Source organism: Alligator mississippiensis, chromosome 4 (assembly GCF_030867095.1).
Source record: "Alligator mississippiensis isolate rAllMis1 chromosome 4, rAllMis1, whole genome shotgun sequence".
Lineage (NCBI taxonomy): Eukaryota > Metazoa > Chordata > Crocodylia > Alligatoridae > Alligator > Alligator mississippiensis.
Window position 1 is genome coordinate 5265281 of NC_081827.1, and position 19401 is coordinate 5284681.

Sequence of the window (19401 nt, forward strand, 5' to 3'; positions counted from 1 at the left end):
TCTCCCTGAGTCAGCATGGGCCTGCTGAAATTCAGCTCCCTGGTTAGGCCTTCTGAAAAGGCTCCTTAGACCACGGTGGGGAGGGAGTCTCCATCTGATGGTTAGATCAAGAAGCTAGCGCTGGTAGCCAGGACTCCTTGGCTCTGTTTCTAGCTCTTCCAATAACTGTGTGACCTTGGGTGAATCCCGTAACGTGTGCCACACTTCACGGAGCATCGAGTCTTAATTGGCTGTGTTGTTTTGACATCCAGAGATGGAAAGACTATATTAAAAGTAAAGTGCTGGTGTTCTCCCAGCTTCTGTTTTCTTTCCATGGAGATCCCCTTGGTGCTTGTCTGGGGTGCTCCCGTTCCTTACGGACTCGGCTGCTGCAGCTTGCGTGAGTTCTCGCTGCCCCGTGTGTCTCTGCAGCATAGGTCGAGGGAGGCATTTGCAAGGCGAGAAGGCTTGGCTCTGTAGGGACCACGGTGGGTGTCTGCTCCCTGGATTTGTTCTGAATTAGCATAGAAGAAAGTGAATTTTGCCAGAGACTGGGTTTCACCTCCCTCACCCTGCCCCCAAGCTCCTTCCAGCTTGGTCACTGCTAGAAGCAGCTCTTGATTTTGCAGGTTTCCAATTCCACCACGCAGGATGACCTAGAACCCATCGCCCAGCTCCCTGCTGCCCCGTCACAGCTCCTGCTTGTCACCCGCCCTCCACATTTCCCCCTCCCCACCCTGGGAGTCTGACATCCACTCCCCTGATCAGGCCACTGAGACTTACAGTCCTTCCAGCTGTCACTGCTGATGCTGTGCTGGTTTAAGCACAGGGCCATTTACCTTCCACGTGCCCTGAATTAGGGGAAATGGACAGGAGGGCTGGGTCTGTTTAAAAATTAAAGCTGATTACAAGGCATTAACATTACATTTAAAGACACAGACAACAGCCTCCGTGCTCAGCATCGCTGCAATATGTTCCCTTTTGTTCTGGGCTGGAGGAGAGCATGCTACGGGAAAGGAGCCTCTCTCTTCTCCTCTGGGCTGCTTGTTTTATTTGTACTTTAAAAATAGCAGCTTGCGGGTGTCATTTCTGCTCTGCTGCTTAAGCACTTCTGCTGCTCTTGCCCCGAAACCAACCACCCTTTGAGCGTGATCTCTCCAAAAAGGCTTCTCAGTGCTGATTGCAGCTTTCTTCCTCTTCGCCCAAGGGACGAACTACTCATGAGCATGTGTATTAGGAGTACGCCTGCTTTGTCAATCAGACAGGAGGCACTGTAATAACATCCTGCCTTTCACTCTGCAGCATTTCAAGCTGCTACGTAACAGAATCATTCCGGCTCTGAAATGCAGCCACCTCTGGGGTGGGCAGTGGCAGTGAAGTAGAAAACTATTTCCCATGAATGGCTCCGCTTCAATGCAACAGTGAGTTTTCAGGGAATAGTTCACCTTTAGACGTGGCTTTATACCCATGGTGAATGAAGCATGACTGTCTCAAGAGAGGACTTCCCTGCGACAGAGTAGCCTAACCAGAATTGTAGCCCTGGGTGGGACTAGTCAACCAGCAACTCACCTGCTCAAACTAGGATCTCACTTGCTCAGACTGGAGTGCACACCGGCTGGGGAGGAACATCTCTGCAGGGGAAATATCCCTGACAGGAGCTGTATCTTCCTGTGATCTCGTTAAAGATGTTTGTGTCGTACTAAGAGCTCCTGGTGCCTGCCCCAGAGGCTTTCTCCTTCCCATGCATAGGGTCATTGTTCTCCCATGTCTTTCCAGGATCATCTCCCCCTTTCTTCCTCGCAGCAAGCAGAGCTCCGTGATTTGGGATTTGGTTGGATGTGGTTGAGAGCTGCTCCTGCATGGATGTGCTGCTTGAACAGGAATGTGTCACGATTCTGGAGTGAATTTGAAGTCTGTTTCTGTGCTGTGTGTATTAGGCATCTCTCTCTGTGGCCATTGTCCCCTGCTCTACCCTCACCCCCAGTAGAGGTTTCATCCCAGTGCCACCAGTGTGAGCTGTAGTCACAGAGCTAAGCACACTGGGATGCCTTAGCCAATGCGTTGCGAGCAGGGCTAAGGAAGTGATACTTCCGCTCTGCTCGGTGTTGATGAGACCCCAGCTGGATACTGTGTCCGGTTCTGGGCGCCGCACTTCAAAAAAGGCGGGGAGAATCTTGAAAGGGTGCAGAGAGGGGCCACAAGAAGGATTTAAGGGCCTGTGGGACAAACCTTATGAGGAAAGACTAAGGGATCTGGGACTGTTCAGCCTGGGGAAGAGGAGACTGAAGGGGGACTTGGTGGCCATCTATAAGCATGTAAGAGATGAAGTGAATATCGGGAGCTGGGAGAAAAACTGTTCACTAGGACGTCCCAGGGGAGGACAAAGAGCAATGGCTATAAACTATTAGGGGATGGTTTCAGGTTGGATGCAAGGAAGAACTTCTTAGCAGTAAGGGTGACCCGAATCTGGAATAGACTTCCCAAGGAGGTGGTGCAGTTTCCAACCTTGGATGTCTTCAAGAGGAGACTGGACAGATGTCTTGCTGGGAGCCTTTGATCTCCGCAGTATTCCTGCCCAGAGCAGGGGGGTTGGACTCAATGATCTTTCGTGGTCTTTTCCAGCCCTTCATTTCTATGATTCAGTCTTCCTGGATGTCCCAGAAGATGCTTCAGAAACTGCACTATGTAACACCTCGCTAAGTGCAGGTACTAGTAGAAGGAAATGACGGAAAGGAGCAGGTTAAAAGCAGCAGCCTGCTGTGGTAGTATTTCTGGTATGTGTTTGGACAGGATGGATACCATCGGTCTCCTTCCCATAACAAATCCCTTGGCTTTTGGCCCACCAGAGACCCCATGTGTCTCGCTGTGAGACACCGAGACATTTGAACTCTGGGCCAGTTTTGCTAACAGTTGCTAAACCAGGACTCTGGGATTTGGGCTCTGCTTCCTTTGCTGATGCCTCGTTGCTCACCTTTGCTGATGTCTAGGCTCTAGCACAACCTTGTCTTCATTAGGGGAGAGGGTGAGTTCTTACCACATGTTGGCTAAGGGCCTAGTGAAGACAGCAGGCTGAGATGCATACTACACGGTGAACTGCCTTCCCTTCACACAGCAAGTCCTAGGGTTAGCTTCCCTGTGGCAAAGCTTTCCTAACACACATCCATCCTGACTCACTAGAGCTGGGGTTTTTGAGAAGCTCATATAAGTAAGAGCCCAAAACTGTTCAACTACAGCTGTCAGGGGTTGGGTGCCTGTTTTCCTAGGCATCTCTGAATAATGGTGGTCAAAGGCTTTTGTCTGAGGATGGGTGATTGTGTAAAAGCCATCCTAATGCGGGGGAGTGGGATTGCGGTCTGTTCCATTTGCATTTCCCACTGAGTCTTGTGTCGGGAGTTGAATTGGCCTGGGCCCACTAAGCTTGAAGGACCAGTGCTGCCAGAAAAGCCAAGGTAATCCCGTCCCTTAGAAGGATCTTAGGGATGTGGATGCATCGGGCCCATTTTGAAGCAGCCGTGCGGAGAGGGGACCCTGGACACTCACCAGTGAAAGGCGATGGTAGCGTTTTGCAGGTAGCGCCAACAAGGGGTTTGCCAGCTTAGTCGTGTCAGCAAGAGGCCTGGTCCTGGCCAGCAGGGCTGTGTAGCATAGACCAGCTCGCGGCTCCCAAACAAATGCAGTTCATTCCATGCACCTCCGCAGTCGAATTCAGTGCTCTCAGGAAAGGCCTGACTGAGCATAAAGGCAAGTGTACAAGATGCTCCACAAACACACGGGGAGTTGCAGTCGCTTTGGCACCTGGGCAGAGAGAGACCCAAGGCAGCAGCTGTGTCCCCTTTTGGTACAGCTTCAGACTACACGACAGAGCTGCGGAGTGGAGTAGTTAGACAAGAGGCTACTTCAGAGAAGCTGTTTTCTCCTCTGACTACGCAGGTGGGCAATTGGGGCTGGGCACTCTGCCCCTGACTTTGTCAGGTGTGTGAGTAGCATCTGATGATGTGGGCCATCACCTGCCACATCCCATACTTTTCTGAGCCAGTTAGTCTCTGAGGTGCTGCCCTGCCCTGCCTTCTGTCTGGGCATCCTCATGAAAGGTAAACAGGGCTGGGGTTGCCCTTAATCGGTCTAGATCGGGGTGTCTGGTTGAAATGGGCTTCGGACGTATTCCTTGCCAGCAGCCACAGGGTGGGTCACCCGGCCCGTGGGGCTTCTCACAGCTGCTGCTAGAGCTCCTGTATCAGTGCAGCTGGCAGCTGCAGGGTTAATGAGACACCCCCCACCCCCCCATTTCCTGTTGCCGACTGCCACTGATTTTTATTGCTGGCAGAGATTGAAAACCATAAATTCAGTGGCAGGAAAATGGGTGGAATGCGTGAGCATCGGTGGCATTAACCACCTGGCTGCTAGCTGCACAGAGCGTCTCCAGCCCTCGGGTTGCATGTGGGATATCTGTGGTCCAGGTGATGACGGGCGTTCTCATTTCCATAGCCCCTGCTCCCATGTTTCCGAGGAGCCCTGTGCAATGGGTCTTGTTCGTGCCATTAGGGCACTGTTCCCTGGCTCCTGGCAAGCTGCCCCATGGCCAGCTGTTGAGTTGAGTTTGGGTAGCCCCTGCTTCAAGAGAGAGGAGAGGCCACTAGAAAATGTTATGGGTTTTTTCCTGGGAGGAAAATCTAACTCAAGGGCAGCATTGAGCTCCAGGCTTTTAATGGATGCCAGCGGCAGAGGGATGCTATCTGATCCAAATGGGAAGCTGGCTCCCATCCCAGTAAGCTGTTGTAACCCTGTAAGGCCCCTTATGAAATGAGAGGGCTCTCGGGCACTCCCCCGCTGCAGGAATAAGCAGCACCTTGTAGGTTAAGCTACAAGCAGGGGCTTTCCTAGGCAAATTTCTCTTCTTTAGCGCACTGAAGCAGGTGTCTACATCCGTCCCCTCCAGAGGGAAGTGGCCATGACGTTCACACTAATTGGAGCTGTGCAGTCAGAGCTGGGTTTCTCTCCCCTCTGAAGGATTAGCCCAAGGCACTGCTGCCCCCATAGTCCTTGCAAACTCTTTTCTTCCATGGTGTAGATGGAGAATATGCACTCCACTGCCAAGTCCCGTGATGCAAAGCAACATATCCAGGTACAGCAAGCTGCCAATTTTAAATTGCTCACACTGCCCTTAGAAAGCTCCATCCCTTCTTAGCAGGGCGTAGAGACCCTGGGAGCCCCTTATTTAAAATGTTTGCTGCTTTAATTGTAGAGTCAGTCCATGGTTTCATTTGTCCTCTCCCTCCACTCCCAGGAGCAGGGACTGTTTTTAAACACCTTAAATACCCAAACCAGTCTGTCTTGCACCTCCAGATATGACTAAGCATCTGGTCCCATAGCCATTCATGTGTGCTGTCTTGCTGCAGTTGGTGGAAAGAGCCCTACAAAGAGGTGGAGGCTGGAGCCCCACCGGGGGTGTGCCTGGGCTGGCGATGCGGGTGGCGTGTGTTTGAATTCCTCGTCTGAGCAGGTCACACAGGACACTTCTGCTTTCACAAGACGTCTCTCCCCACCCTCTGTCGCTTGCTGTCTCCTAAGCTTTAATGGCTTGGGTTTGGGAAAGGGCTAGTTGCTCATACTAAGGTGGGAGTGAACAGGAATGCTGTCTCTCCCCAGCGCTCAACATTGCTCAGCTGGCTACTGCACGTATGGTCTTTGTGCAGAGCATAAGGCCCTGACCCCTGCCACCCAGCTTTCAAGGGAAATGGTGCTGGCTCCTACCTTAGGGGTCTTTAAAAGGAGGCTTGATAACTACCTAGCTGGGGTCATCTGAGCTTAAACTTAGTAGGGGTCATAAGAGCCCTGTATTCATTCCTGCCCAGGGCAGGGGGTTGGACTAGATTATCTGCTCAGGTCCTCTCAAACCCTACTTCTATGAAACCCATAAGTAATAGCTGGCTGCAGACCTGTGACCGGCCAAACGCTCATCACAGATTGAGGAGAGCTGCTGGCAAGGGCATGGGCGGCCATTCGGTCGTTTCCGGTGTCCTGCGGCGGGCATTCGCCTGCCCTCCTTCACCCACACAACCAGGGAGATCAGCTTGGTGAGCATGGACCTGCTTACAGTTGAGGCTGCTGGAAGGCCTGGCATGGCAAACTGCTCTTCCCTGACCCGGCACCCACAGGGGACTAACTAAAGCCGCAGAGGACAGCGGGTCTGTCCCTCGAGCCCCTTGTCTCCCAGTGACCTTCTCAGCTCTGGGAGACAGCTTGGCTTTGCTGTAAAGCAGCTCATGTGACTGCAGTAATCCGCAGCCAGTAAACAGCTGGGCAGGAAGATTGCAGAAGGAGTCGCCCTATTTTCCCGCACTGCAGGCTCTGCAAGAGAGCATGGGAGCCGGGTGGCTGGTGCTCTGGACCCGCTTCCTCGCATGGTGCCTTGGCCTCGTGGCACAGCCACATCACCTGCTCCTCTCCAAGCCCAACTCCCACTGGGCATCCTGCACACTTGGACAGGAAATAGTCATTTAAAATGGGCTCCACCAGCCCATCAGCAGAGCAGCGCATTTGGAGCAAATCCAGCCGCAGCTACAAAACGCTCTCGTAGCCGGAAGGCGCCTGCGTCGGCGTGAAGCTGCTAAATAAACTGTGGTTTGCGAGAGGCGGTTGCTGCAGGAGTAGCTTCCTTTGGGCCCTTCCCAGATCTGCACCTGAATCTGACTCCTTCCCCACCCAGCTAAGAATAACACCCCTGGGCTTTATTTCCAGCCCTAAATAACTCTTTTTCGGCAGAGTCACGGGCCGCTAACATGCTTGGCTAAGGAGGCTGCTCGCCAGCTGTCCCTAGGCTGGGCTCTTCCCCTGAGTGACAGCTCTGCACGCGCTGGCTGGGACTCCACGCGGCAACGTGCTGACAGCGTGCCTTCAGATGAGAGAAACTCCTTGCCCTGAGGAGTTCCCAGTCCAAAACCTGGCACGGAGAAGGCACGGGCTGGTGAGGAGAGGCAGAGGAGGCGTTAGTGTAATCACAGCGCCGTTTGCTGCCCCCTCACCCTCTTGTCTGTTTTTAGATCGCAGTAACTTTTCTGCCCCTTGTGAGGGTGTGAGCGAGTGGGGAACATCCGGCTGCGGATTCCTGAACTTCTTCATCTCTCTGCATCCCCGGGGAGTTACGCTATCGAAACGTAAAGGATTTTCAAGGGGAGCCTTAATTGGTATTAATCGGGTTCTGCCTTCTAGTCTCTAGTGCCATAGAGTACACGCTGTACATGCAGCTGCAGCATACCGTGCGCATACGTGATCCTTGTTCCTTGGCCTCGGCCCTTTTCTGGAATGAATTAGGTAAAGAGCAACCACTTCATGCCTGTATGATCTTTGGTTTCTCTTTTGGGTCTGCCAAAAATGCCAACAGGGTGTGTGCGCAACATGGATAAGTTGTCCGCTAGGACCTGGGCTGAGACAATCCCTCATTTCATATAAGCTCTGAACAGCCTTCAGAAATGGCCATCTGTTACTTCTGGCCTGTGACAGATTTGAGCAGGAGATCTAGCCGGGAAAGGCTCTGCTTTCTATTCCCCTGAGCCATCACCAGGGGAAACCATCATTTTTTTTTGTTTTCAAGGGCTAGTGGCGTGCACAAAAATGCATCCCTTGTATTTAAAGTGTGTGTGCGTGAGAGAGAGAGAGAGAGTGCATGTCACATGTATGTGCAGTTATGTATGTATAATTCACATAAATGCAGCTGTGTTCACAACTCCTTTTCATCTCTGGCACATGTACAATAGTTTCAACTCCTTGAAGTCACTGAAATCAGTCACTGGAGTTTTCTCCATCAGTGCCATTGGCTCAGTGATGGTTTCCTACCATTTGAAGCCACAAGTTACATTAAACAGTCCATGAAACATCTTTGCTGCTGATGTTCTTACATAGAGTTTTCAAATGTGTTGGCCTTCTACATTCAGATGTGACCTGGACACTAAGGGCACCTATACATGTGTAGCCAAGTTGCTCCAACGTGCTGTAATTATGGTGCATCAGAGAAGACTCAATTAGTTGAGTTGCTGGAATGTGGTAATTACTGCACTCCAGCAGACTCCAGTGCCACGTGTATCAGCATCCCTGCGCTGAAAGATGGCAGCAGGGACACTTTAAAACTTGTTCAATGAGCTTTAGTTAAAGCGCCCCCGCTGCCATTTTTCAGCTTGGGGACGCTGCTGCGCATGATGCTTTAGGTGCTTTAACTAGAGCGGCTCTTGGAGCCGCTTTAATTAAAGCCCCCACTCCCAGAGCACATGTATAAATGCCCTAAGGAGTTCAGAGTTGCACTGAGAGTTAGTGGTACTTTGTCTTTTAAGTCAGGTAGGACAGAAGGAAGTCTGTGACCACAGGGAGTTTCTTCTTTCTCTTTAAGCGTCAACCAAGATTGTGATGCCTTCTGTCCTGTCCCTAATGGTAGGGAAAAGGCAAAGCAGCCAGGTATATCGGGAGTGGCTTGGTTTTTCTTTGTATCTCTGTCCATGAGATCCCACTGAGAGTAGGTATGTATGCCAGAACTTCAGGTCCACATACACTGGATCTATGCAGAGGGGACATCTGAAAGAGCCACAGATAATGGAAAGAAATGATCATTCCTTCCACTACACCAATGGTGCTCAACCTTGTTAGACCTGAGGCACACCTTGTTCGACACAAGACTGAAGACACCCCCCAGAAAATGTCGACCCTTCGTTTGCACTCTTTTTTGGACTTCAGAAGAAAGCAGGTCGCTTTTCTGTTGCAAAGAGCTCAGAAAGACCACAGCAGGTCAGGATGTTTTTAACACCATGAATTCCTATATGAAACCTCTGGGTTTATCTTGTGAATCATGTCTGCCCATCTAACATTGTGTGGCACCATTGAAAGGATCTCAGAGGACCCTAGGGTGCTTTTTACAGGCAGCTGCACTGTACAGAGACTTGCTAACCACTCTGTAAAACCTTGTGTGTGTGGTTTTTAATTTGCCCTTGGCATGCAAATATTGCATACTTTAGTCATCATCAGTCCAGCGCTCAAATCTCCCCATTTTTTTTAAATCAGCAGATACAGGGAGTTTAAACAGCTTGAATCTGCCAGAGGCAGCCACATACTGCAAACGGATACTGACAGCACTAGAAACTTTTCCCACCTGTTGCACAGCGCAGGCAGCAGAAGAAAGTTGTGGGTTTGTTTTTTTTTAAAGGAATGTCGACTGTAAAAACTGGTTCCTTCCTTACATCTAAGTCATGTGTTTGCTGTGATTTATACCTGCCTTGCTGACGGTGTGCAGGGCACTGTGGAGCGAGGGATCTTTGCCAAATAGGGCATTTGCCCTAAAAATTTTGCAGTTTTCAGGCACTGCCTGTGAGAGCCCAGAACAGGGTAACGGAGCAGCACGTGGTCATTGTAGCAGAGCTCTTTTTTGTGGTGAGTAGGATTTAAAGAGTCCTCTGATGGAGGAGAGAGAGAGCTCCTGACGATATTCTTTGGGTTGTCTTCATAAAGACAAAACAGAATTAGACTTGCCTTGCGTTAGCTAGTGTGGTAACTCAACACAGTAGCAGGTTAAAATCCTCATGATGGCAAGGCTTGCCTGTAGTGGTTCCTGTGTATTAGCAGGTGTAGGTAAACTTTAGGGTCCTCCCCAGTCTTTTCCCCAACCTGCCTTTTTAACCCATCTGGAAGGTACAGGTTGCTTTATCATTCCTAGGATTCATAGAAGCTAACTGCAACTAAGTGTGCACCATATTTTTTCTTAGTGAAGAAGCATCCACAGAGCTCCAAAATCCTCAAGAGAAGTGAGCGTAAGTCTGCCGTGCCTTTGGTACGTCACCTCCAGAGCCGCCCACCAGGCTGTGCTTGGCAAACCTTTCTTTCTGAAGGGTGACCCAAGACTCAGAACCGGTTGGCCTCTTAGGTGCCACACTGGCTTTGTAGCACAGGTTTGAAATCTTTCTCTGGCTGTGCACGTGGAGCCAATTTGACCTGAACGCCATTAGAAAAGGTCTCATACAGAACTCCACGAGAGCAGTTATACAGTATCCGTCTTCTGAGTGCAACCACCCTTCAACTAAATGCTGCAGGGCTGGCCTACGTAAGCACATTTAAGTGGGGACTCTAAGAAAGTCCAACCTTGGATAGTCTATTTTCTGCCATATTATTCTGAACCAACAGTTAGCATGAACTTGTTGCTTGGGTTGGAGGTTTCTTTCATTTCTCTCTCGCACACATACACACTAAGACTTGCAGAAAAGAGAGAACCTGCATCTCTTGGCCTGTTTGTCAGCCATAAATGCAGCCCTGCCTGTTAGCTGAGAGACGCTTCCTCTTAAGCAAGTCAGCGACAAGAGAGGAAAGCATCTTTCAGGTGAAGCCAAGTAGCTGCTTTATATTTTCCCATGTTAAATCCTATGTAGCATAAAGTAATGTCCGCGTTCGTTTTGGGTGTGGTGCAAAGTATGTTAACATTTGAGGCTCTTTTGGAGTCAAAGTCCATTATAATCTTAAGAATCCTACCGAGACATTTTTCAATGACTGATGGGGTAGAGGGAGAAAACCTGGATTTTGGGAGCTTGCAGGCCTGGCACTGGACTGAGATACTCAGCAGCCACCTCTGGCCTCTTGCTTGTTCCTCAGTCACCCTGGGAATAGCAGAGAGCATTTATGGGTGGTGGCCTCACCTTTTAGGAGACTAGTTTTCAGCAACCGCAGTTCTCACCAGCCCTTGCTTTCTAGGCTTTCCATGCCGTATTATGCCAGTAGCATAAAGGTTTGCATGCAGTCACCTTGGGGAAATGTGTCTTACATTAGTGATCCAAAAAGCCATGTATTCATACCTAGAATCATCTGCAGTCCTTTCCCATTCATGCTGTCCCACTTAGGTAACACCAATAGCATTTTGTATGGAGTTAGAAATATATAGCTTGTCACATCTAATATATTGCTGAGGCTCCAGATGTAGACACCCAATATGGCTTTTAATTCCACGAAGGCCAGAAGTAATTTGTGTTTGGCTATCTGTCCTCCATGAGGAAAGTGAAAAGGGCCTCTTTCCTATCCCCATGGGGGTTTTGTGGCTATACCATGCCCAATGGTATTTTCCCCTTTGTTCAGTATTTTATGCCTGCATTTTGTCAGGGTTCCTAGCAGAAGACTGTTCAGGTGGCAAGTGGAGTCTAGCAGATGTTTCCACAGGTGAGTTGATTTTTTTGTGCTGGTTGTATGAAGTGTTGAGTTTCAGCCCCCGGTTGGTATGACTGGCACGACTGGTTTCTTTATGTTTCTGAGCACCTGGGCTATTTCTTGGGCTGAAGAGGGACCCACCTGTCTGTCTCCCCCCGTCCCTCACACTTTAATGGGAGAGGGATCCTAGAAAGCAGATGCAGATTTACCACAGGAGTTGCATTTCTACGCTTGGGGCTAGATCCAAATCATTCTCACGGGCACCTGTCAGGCTTCGGTGGAATGAAGGCCCCTAAGTCACAAAACAATTGAGATTGGTCCTCTCCCCCTTCCAACAATCAGAGGACTGCTTAGGACCCATGATCATTAGCTCCCTCCTAAAACATTTCCTCTGTGTTTTTGCCTGTTGTTGACTTTTCTGTAGCATCTAGAGATCAAACTCCTGCCTAAGCCTCATTGCAGTCCAGAGCAAAGGCGCCTAAACTCTGCCTGAGTCCCGCCGCTGTTAGTTGTTCCCAGAGCCTACCTGGTGCCTGTTCAATGCTGCCAACGTACGCGCACAGCACCCCGCGGGCACTGGTCAGTGGGGCAGTGCCTGCCTCTTGCACCATAGCCTGGTGCTTCCACTGCCCCCTGAGGGGACTCCAACCCACACCGCTCACTTCCCAAGAGAGTGCCCCCCACATGAGGCTTCAGGCTAGTTTGGATGGATAACCCCACCGTTACTCCTGTTGAATACTGGGTGCTCTAGACTGCAAGAGTCATGTGGCAGAATGGGAGCGAGCAAGGGAGAGCTTGACTCTGTAGCCCCGAGAGAAGTGCAGGGGCCAAGCAGGGTAGCCCAGGGTTATTTCTATTTTAACTAGTAATTATTTGATGTAAAATGCACACATTTTTTGCACTGAACTCAGTGGTGCTGTCAGTGCTGTAGGTGTCCTGGTCAGGCAGGTGCCTCCTGCCTAGGTGCTCTCAGTCCTGGGATGATGGTGGGCACCTAACATGCAGCCCTGGGTCAGACACCTAATTTCGAATGGGGGAGAGTGGGACTTCAGACATGCCCCCATGTCTAGCACATCCTATTAACTCATCCTAAGTACCTACCTGCCTGCTCAGCACTTAAGCCCTCTGGCTCCCTGTACTGAGATGGCTCTTTGTCTCCATTGACCGTATAGGGATCCTAAACACCCAACTTTTTGCATTCAAGATGCCCTCTCAAGGCAAGGCCCCTCTGTGATCAGTATTGCAGTGGCCAAGTGAAAGGTAGTTAGAAGGATGATTTGGACCTTGTGTCTCCTGCCAGATTCGCTGATCCAGGCTTGAGTAGCAAGCAAAGATGCAAGGTAGATGTACATCTGCTTGTTGGGTGTGCCAGGACCCTGCAGCTCTCCTTACTAAGGCTAAACTCACATGGAAGTCAGTGGGATTGTTACCCAAGCCAGGGTTGGAATGGGTATTTCACTGATAAGTAAGTAACAACACGGGGTGAGGGCAGTGGGTGTGCAATTCAGCATCTTAAGGAGCATGTCTATAAAGTACAAAACACAAGAGTTGAACAGAGCAAACCCCAGAGCCAACTGCCACCAACCCATGGGTGCTGAGAACCTATAGGCATACCTGCTCAGTCTGAAAGCCCCATGGAGGTCAGGGTGAGAGTACAGGCATGCATGATAGACCTGTGAGCTCCAGCGTACCTGTGTGTATTCCCCACACCTTTGCTGGTCTTTCACAGACCAAGTAGATATGTCAGTACAGACACCTTCCTGTTTAGCTACGTGATTAAAGATAGCGTGCATCTCTGATAATACTCATCTTGGTCTGTGAGGAAGGCATGCTGGGGGCCTGAGCACAGCAGCCCTAGGTGCTGCCATTAACTTGTCCTGCATTTCTTGGATAATTATATGCACCGGTGGAGTAGAGGCCACTCTTAAGTCCCTCTTAAAATTGTTTGAAATTTAAAAGACCCAAGGATATTTTTTATTAGACCACCTGTATAGCTGGGAGAGCTGGTGGACAAGCTTTCAGGCACCAGCTACCCTTCCTCAAGATTAAATCAATTTAAAAAAGCCCTTGCAAGTTCAAGTGGCTTTTGTGTAGATTTTAGACTCTTCGGAGTGGGTTTTGTCCTTCAGATGAAATGAATAAAGCGGCTATGTCACTTTGAAATGGAGCTCCACCTTCCTCCTCAAGAACAAGCCGTTGCTATTAACAAAGTCATCTAGAGAATATGGGGTTCTAAAATGGGTGTTTTAAAAGGAAAAATCAGCCTAGGTATATAATACTTACTTTATGAAAAAGCCCTGTAGACTTTACTAGGGATTGTACAGATACATTTTTGTAGGCAGTATAATAGGATTCTGTACCAATGGCTTTGAGAACCTCTAGAATTTAAGAAAAAAATTAATTTGCACTATGGTTAGCAGATTTTTTCAAGGGGTAACACAGAAGAGTTATTAAAATGTTTATGGAAAAATGTAATGAGACTCATGTACTGTTAAGTGACTCTCCAGAAGCTTTAAAACCTATCAACCAGGATCATGGCATTTTTGACCAGTTTCAGGCATCACTATTCTGACTGTACGCCCTGTATTTGAGGACCCAACAGGACTGGACTCCAACTGAGTAGGTGTTTTCCATCTCTAATTCTTATGAAGCTTTGTCCTGAGAAATCCTCTCTAAAACAACCTCTGCTCCCTTTCCTATATCATTTAATTAAAAGAGAATGAGACTTAAGTTTCTAAATTTAGTAAAAGTTGGAAACCATGTTGTTTTTCCCCCAGCATTTTTAGCTAGTTATCAGAAATGACTGGCAACGATGCAGACAGCTGATCTGACCAGGTTTGCCCTTCCTTACACTGCAAAGCCAGCAGATCAAGGGAACTTAGCAGCATGGTAGCTTAGTACATTAGATGTTCACCAGTGGCATCCTACAGCATTAGGAAGGGCTTGGGTCACAAGGGGAAGCAAACAGGTTTGGTCTCCTGCTCCCATACAGAAATTGGCCAGTCACTCGAAAGAGGCCCCGAATTAATATCCTAAGTCTGCACAGGGGCAAAGCTGGGCAGGGAAAACTTGCCTAGTATCAGTCAGCTCTGCGTTCCTCTCTTGTTTTTGAGCTCTAGTTACTCTCAGCATCCTCCAAAGATGAGGGAGGGACAAGTGACCTAACCAACAGGTGTCAGCTCCAGGCTTGGACTTGGTTTACCACAAAAATGCCCAAGCTTCTGCTTTGCTACCTCTTCCAGCCCTGCTCACTTTTCAGTGACAATAAAATGATTGTTTCAGCTAGAGGAGGGTGATAAAGCACTGGAGGGTGAAGAAGCACTGGAACAGGTCACCTAGAGATGTTGTGGGATCTCTATGCTTGGAGGTTTTTAAGCTTGACAAAGCCTTGGCTGGGATGATGTAGATGGGGCTGGTCCTGCTTTGGACTAGATGTGACCTCCTGAGGTCCCTCCCAACACTTATTTTCTCTGAGTCTATGAAATGCTTGGGCATTTTGAGGCATCCTCTCTGCCATCTCTTCCCAAAAGGGAGCTGAATGTAAGAAAGTTTGGTCCCCCAATAAGCATGATTTACTTTCTCTCTCCAAAGACAGCAGTAAGTGTAAGAAATAATGCTGACAAGCTCTGCACATCTTTCTCTCCTGGCCTCCAGTTCCTTGTGTAGAAAGGGGACTCCTGGCTTTGGCCAATGCTTGCTCTAGCCAGAGAAGTGGCGGGGTTGGAGATGCTGGGAGAGAAGTGTCTACTAGCACATTGTCACAATAGGTTTTGCTCTCAACAAGAAATGGGGGGAGGAAATCAAGGCCAAGAAAACACATCTAGGGATCTTAAGTTGAGTGGCTTGATTCTTCAAGTCCTAAGCAGCCAGCAGCTTCCAGTAAAAATAAGTTAGTTTAGCAGGAGCAAAGCGACCCCTGAATGCTGGGTGCCTTGGAGTCCAGCATGTGCCGCTGTCAGGAGGCAGGGCGGGGAGTTCCCACTCACCTGATCGCTTTTGGGTCCTTGAGCACTTTGTCTGCCTCTCATGCTTTCTGACTAAGCAGAGGAGGAAGGCACGCTGCAGAAACAGGGTGAGCCAGGACAATGGGAAAAGTGAGTCACCGTCAATTTTAAGTAGCATTTGGCAGCCATATGGCAGGTAACGCTGGCGGCGTCCATAAAGTGGCAGTTTGATGCGTGTAGCTGTGTGTGTACAGGGCTTCAGGGGCAGACTACCCTGGCTGCAGTATTGCTGTCACCTTCCTGGGCAGTTTTCATTTATTGGATGAAAACCATAAGGTTTTTGTTTTGCGTGCTGTGCTTGGCCGACAGTCCAAGGACCAGTCCAGGCCGAAGCCTCAGCACGGCCATGATCAGGTATGTGTTTCTAGCAGTGGAAATTTCCCACCACTAGAAATAAGTCTGGGAGAAGGAGCAGCACAGGCATTCAGCCTGCAACTGCCTCTTCTCCTTCGCTTCTCATGCCCTCCTCAAACTGGGATCATCCTGGTCTGAGGAAAGCATGGGGAGTGGCGGCTGCTCCAGTTCCTCTGATCCTTGGGCAAAGCCAGGATCATAGTGAGCAGAACAGGGGCTCTGGTGTAAGGAGCAGGTGGGGAGCAAACAGCGAGTGCTTCTCTGCCTGGCTGCCGGTGCCCAGCAGCAGAGCGGGAGTGGACTGAGCAGTGCAGCAAAGCCCCTGCCTGCTCCTCTCCCAGTCTGTGGGAGGGGCAGGAGTAGCTGCTCCCCATGCCTTCTCCAGACCAGGGTGACTGCAGTCACAGCCCTTCACCACTCGGCTCCTCTGGGTTCCTGGAAGGAGTCAAACAGCAGGGAAGTGTACAGGTGTTCATTCTCCCAGGAGAAAGTCTCCTGGGGGCAACTTCTACCAGGTTGGAGATGGATTATTTTTCTCCTGGAACAGCCATTTTTGTTCCAGGAGAAACCATATGGATGCCTTCACACTCATGGTTTCTACTGGGAAAGTTGAGATTCTCCCAGTAGAAATATAATGTCATATGTGGCCTGTGTTTTATTATAAATCACAGGTCAGGATCTGGAGCTTCCCCTTTTAGGCTAAGTCTCCATCCATAAACTACCCTGCTGCCGCCACTTTTCTTTTTCCTGTTCATTTGTTCTGTAAGTCTTCCTATTTTTGGGTGGATCTCTTATATTCTAGGTTGTGCGTGTGTGCAAGAGAGAGAGAATGGCTTTTCCAGAAGCAGATGGGGATTTAAAAGCACATTTGAGGTCATAAAGGCTTGCAGCTTTTTTCTCAAACTAGTGCCAGGTGGAGCAGTTTCCACCCTTCCTGCCTGAGAGGGGCTGTGGGATGACTGTAGTGCAGTGTGAGAATATCGTAAGGCTGAGACGTGATGTTGGGGGCTGTCAGACACCCCAGCCTTTTAATCTTGAGGGGGGAAAAAAAAGAAAGCACCTTAAGCAATCTCCGCCTCCAGGTCGTTTCTGCAGGGCAAAACCCCTGGAGTCGTTGCACCTGTATCCTGTCTTGGCAGGTGTGTAGTAGGAGGAGGGTAACTACTTTGCATGGTGTCCAGGACATATCTCCTCCCTTCCTCCTGTTCCTCATGCCTGGTTAATTTACAGAGGCCCCTATTTTACTCTTAGAGATTTTCAAATTCTCTGATGACCTGGAGCATCTTCACTGTTGATTGCTTAACTAACGGGGTCTGATTCGTTTTATCCCGAACGCGGGAGGGGAAAAAGGGAGTTGGGTCCCCTTAATGCACCTCAAGTTGAGCTTCCAAAAATGTACGTTGCTCACATTTGGAGATCGTGGCAGACCCATCTCCAAGCCGGAGCAAGAGGGATTGTGATGGGGCAGCGCAGCGTTACCAAGGGCAGTGCCAGATGGTCCCCGGCTGATGGCGTGATGGTCTCACTTCTTGCTCAGGCTTGTAACCCAGACATTGTCTTTGACGACTCTGTCTGCTTGGCCCCACACACCCCGGCTGTGTCCTGATCTGTAAAATCTCTGAGATGTGACCTGTGGACAACTACAGCGTCATCCTCTCCCAGTTTGATGATTGCACTCCTCAGTCCACACCGAATCCACGCACAACACGTAGTGTTGGGGTCGTACCCAGCCCTTGTTGCGGCCTCCCCTTGACTGTGTCAGACACGAGACTCCCGTTCCCACCTGTACGGCCTGGCTCGGCCCTGCTCCTCCCTCTGTCCGATACCTGCCGCCCAGCACGCTCCCCAGCCCTTCCGATGGCCGCTAACAATTTTGGCCTTTGTCTGCATCTCTTCCAGGTAGCTTTTTGGGCTTCCTTCCAGACAGCCTCATCTCCACAACCCCCCATTTCTCCCCTCACCCCAAACTAGTCACAAAGGCTCTCTCTTTTCCTTGCTATTGTGATGCTCTGGGTAGCTGAGAGCGGCGTGGTGGGGCCACTGCTGTACCCGGTATTTGTGTGACACTGCACAGCCAGCCTCTGCAGATGCATCTCACGCATCTCCACTGGTTTCCTCCTCCCATTCTCATCCTCCCACTAGTTTCTTACACTCTTGGGCTCTCTGGTTCTCATTCACATTGCAAACTGGGACAGGCAGGAGCCTCCACCGATTACGTGTGTGCTGAGCCTTAAGGGGCCCTGATCGAGACCTGGTTTTTGGGCACTATCCCAAAGCAGGGAACACTCATCCCAGCTGCACCCTCCTGCTCCAGACCCATGAGCACCCGCTCCTATTGTCTCTGCGGCTTGGTGCATTATTAATAATGTTTGTTCCCAGCCCTTCGCCAGGTGGGAGCAGGGCTGAACCGCAGCAGAGCCAGCAAGCAGCTGCATGCCTCTCACTCCCCCACAGTGATGGGGAGAGCACTCTCATGGAGCCGGCCCTACTCTCAGGTCTGCGGTGGGAAAGATGCAGGAGTTTTTGGCCTGGAGATTTCCTGGTTAATGCACTCAAAAGGGTCCAGCCTCCATGCTTGAGGGGACCACGTGCCAGCTAGATTAGGGCTAATCAGAGCCCAGCGCAGGGACAATCCTGGCCCCGATGACGGTATCGCAGCAGTTTAATCGTCTTTCTCCCAAGGGCGATCATCTCTGCCGCCCTCACGCCTCTCCTCTTCCTCTGGGTTGGTGCTGCTGTGTCAGATGCTGAGGGGATTTAGCTTAATCCTGTGCCGAGGGGGCCGTGCGGGCCTCTGTCTCTTGGACAGTTCCAAGGTGTGCTGTGGCATGGGGCTGAGGCAGCACCCATGCTGCCGTCTTTCCACCCTAGGCCTGTCTCCCTAGTGCTCTTCTCTGAAAGGCAGCAGCTGCTCCCTGCTGTATGCTGGCACCTGTCTTGGGATCAAGCACACTCTCGTGTGCCCCTGGCTGCTAAGGGGGTCAGTTACTCGCAATAGCAAAGTCTTTGGAGGTCTCTGGGTAGTAGAACGTGCCCTAAAAAACATGCCAGATGTAGGACACGGATGCAGCCCCTCTGAATTTCTGCATTGGGTAGATGTTTCCTAGGGTTATTCTGAAGCACAGGTGTTGGCAGAGCACATCAAGGGCTGAGATGAAAAGTGCAAGAGAAGTGCACAGTCCCGTGAACTCTCTGCCACCCCAGCCCCCGGGTCACCCACCTGCACAGAGCGATTAAGACTTAATCCTTCCTGTCTGCACAGTAAGCGGTGCAGGGATACTGAACAACTACTTCATGGGGCCACGCACTCAGACCTTGGCCGGTGAGATGTGGCTTGATGCTGCAAAAGATCAGGAAGGAATTTGCCCCCATGGTCTGATCGGTACAGACTGCAGGAGTTTTGCCTCCCTCTGCAGCAGGGGACGTGGCCCTCTCCGGGGATCTCTTGAGCGTGTTTTAGCAAACTCCTTCCTTTCCTTGCAGTAGCAGGACACTGGCAGTGCCCTCATTCCCCTCTTCACCTGCAGCAAGTTGGGCTGTCTTTGGTGTTTCGTGTGTTGTGCCTGGTAGCTGTGTCTGAGGGTTATTCCCAAAGTTTTTAAGAATAGGCTCAACACACATCGGTCTAGTCAAGTCTGACTTCCTTGAGCAGGGGCCTGGACTAGACATGACCTCCTGAGGGCTTTGCTAGCCCTGCTTTTTCATCTCTCCTGCATTGTACAAGTCACAGGCCTGTCAGGACAGAAGCCCATTATTTCCTAGACTTTGATTGGCCCAGCCCCAAGACCTGAATGAATGGCAAGCCTCTATGGGTGGATCTGGGGTTTTGAAAAGTGGGGTGCAAACGGTGTGGGGCATCATCACATGTAGCACAGCATGCATTTTTTTCCAGTTAAAG

The 19401-nt window shown here is 50.2% G+C and overlaps 1 protein-coding gene across 6 annotated transcripts in view; it reads left to right on the forward strand.

Annotated features, from left to right (window-relative positions):
• Window positions 1-19401, forward strand: part of NRF1 (nuclear respiratory factor 1) — a 91766-nt gene that overhangs the window by 69602 nt on the left and 2763 nt on the right. For 4 of the 6 annotated variants that reach the window (XM_059725709.1, XM_059725710.1, XM_014607577.3 and 1 more), the window contains exon 11: window positions 11101-11157. The exons of 1 other annotated variant lie outside the window; for it this stretch is intronic. In XM_059725709.1, the coding sequence (XP_059581692.1) occupies window positions 11101-11157 (57 nt within the window). Of the gene's footprint in view, window positions 1-11100; window positions 11158-13696; window positions 13765-19401 lie in introns of all 6 variants that reach the window. One more of the 6 variants, XM_059725712.1, reaches the window with a different exon arrangement.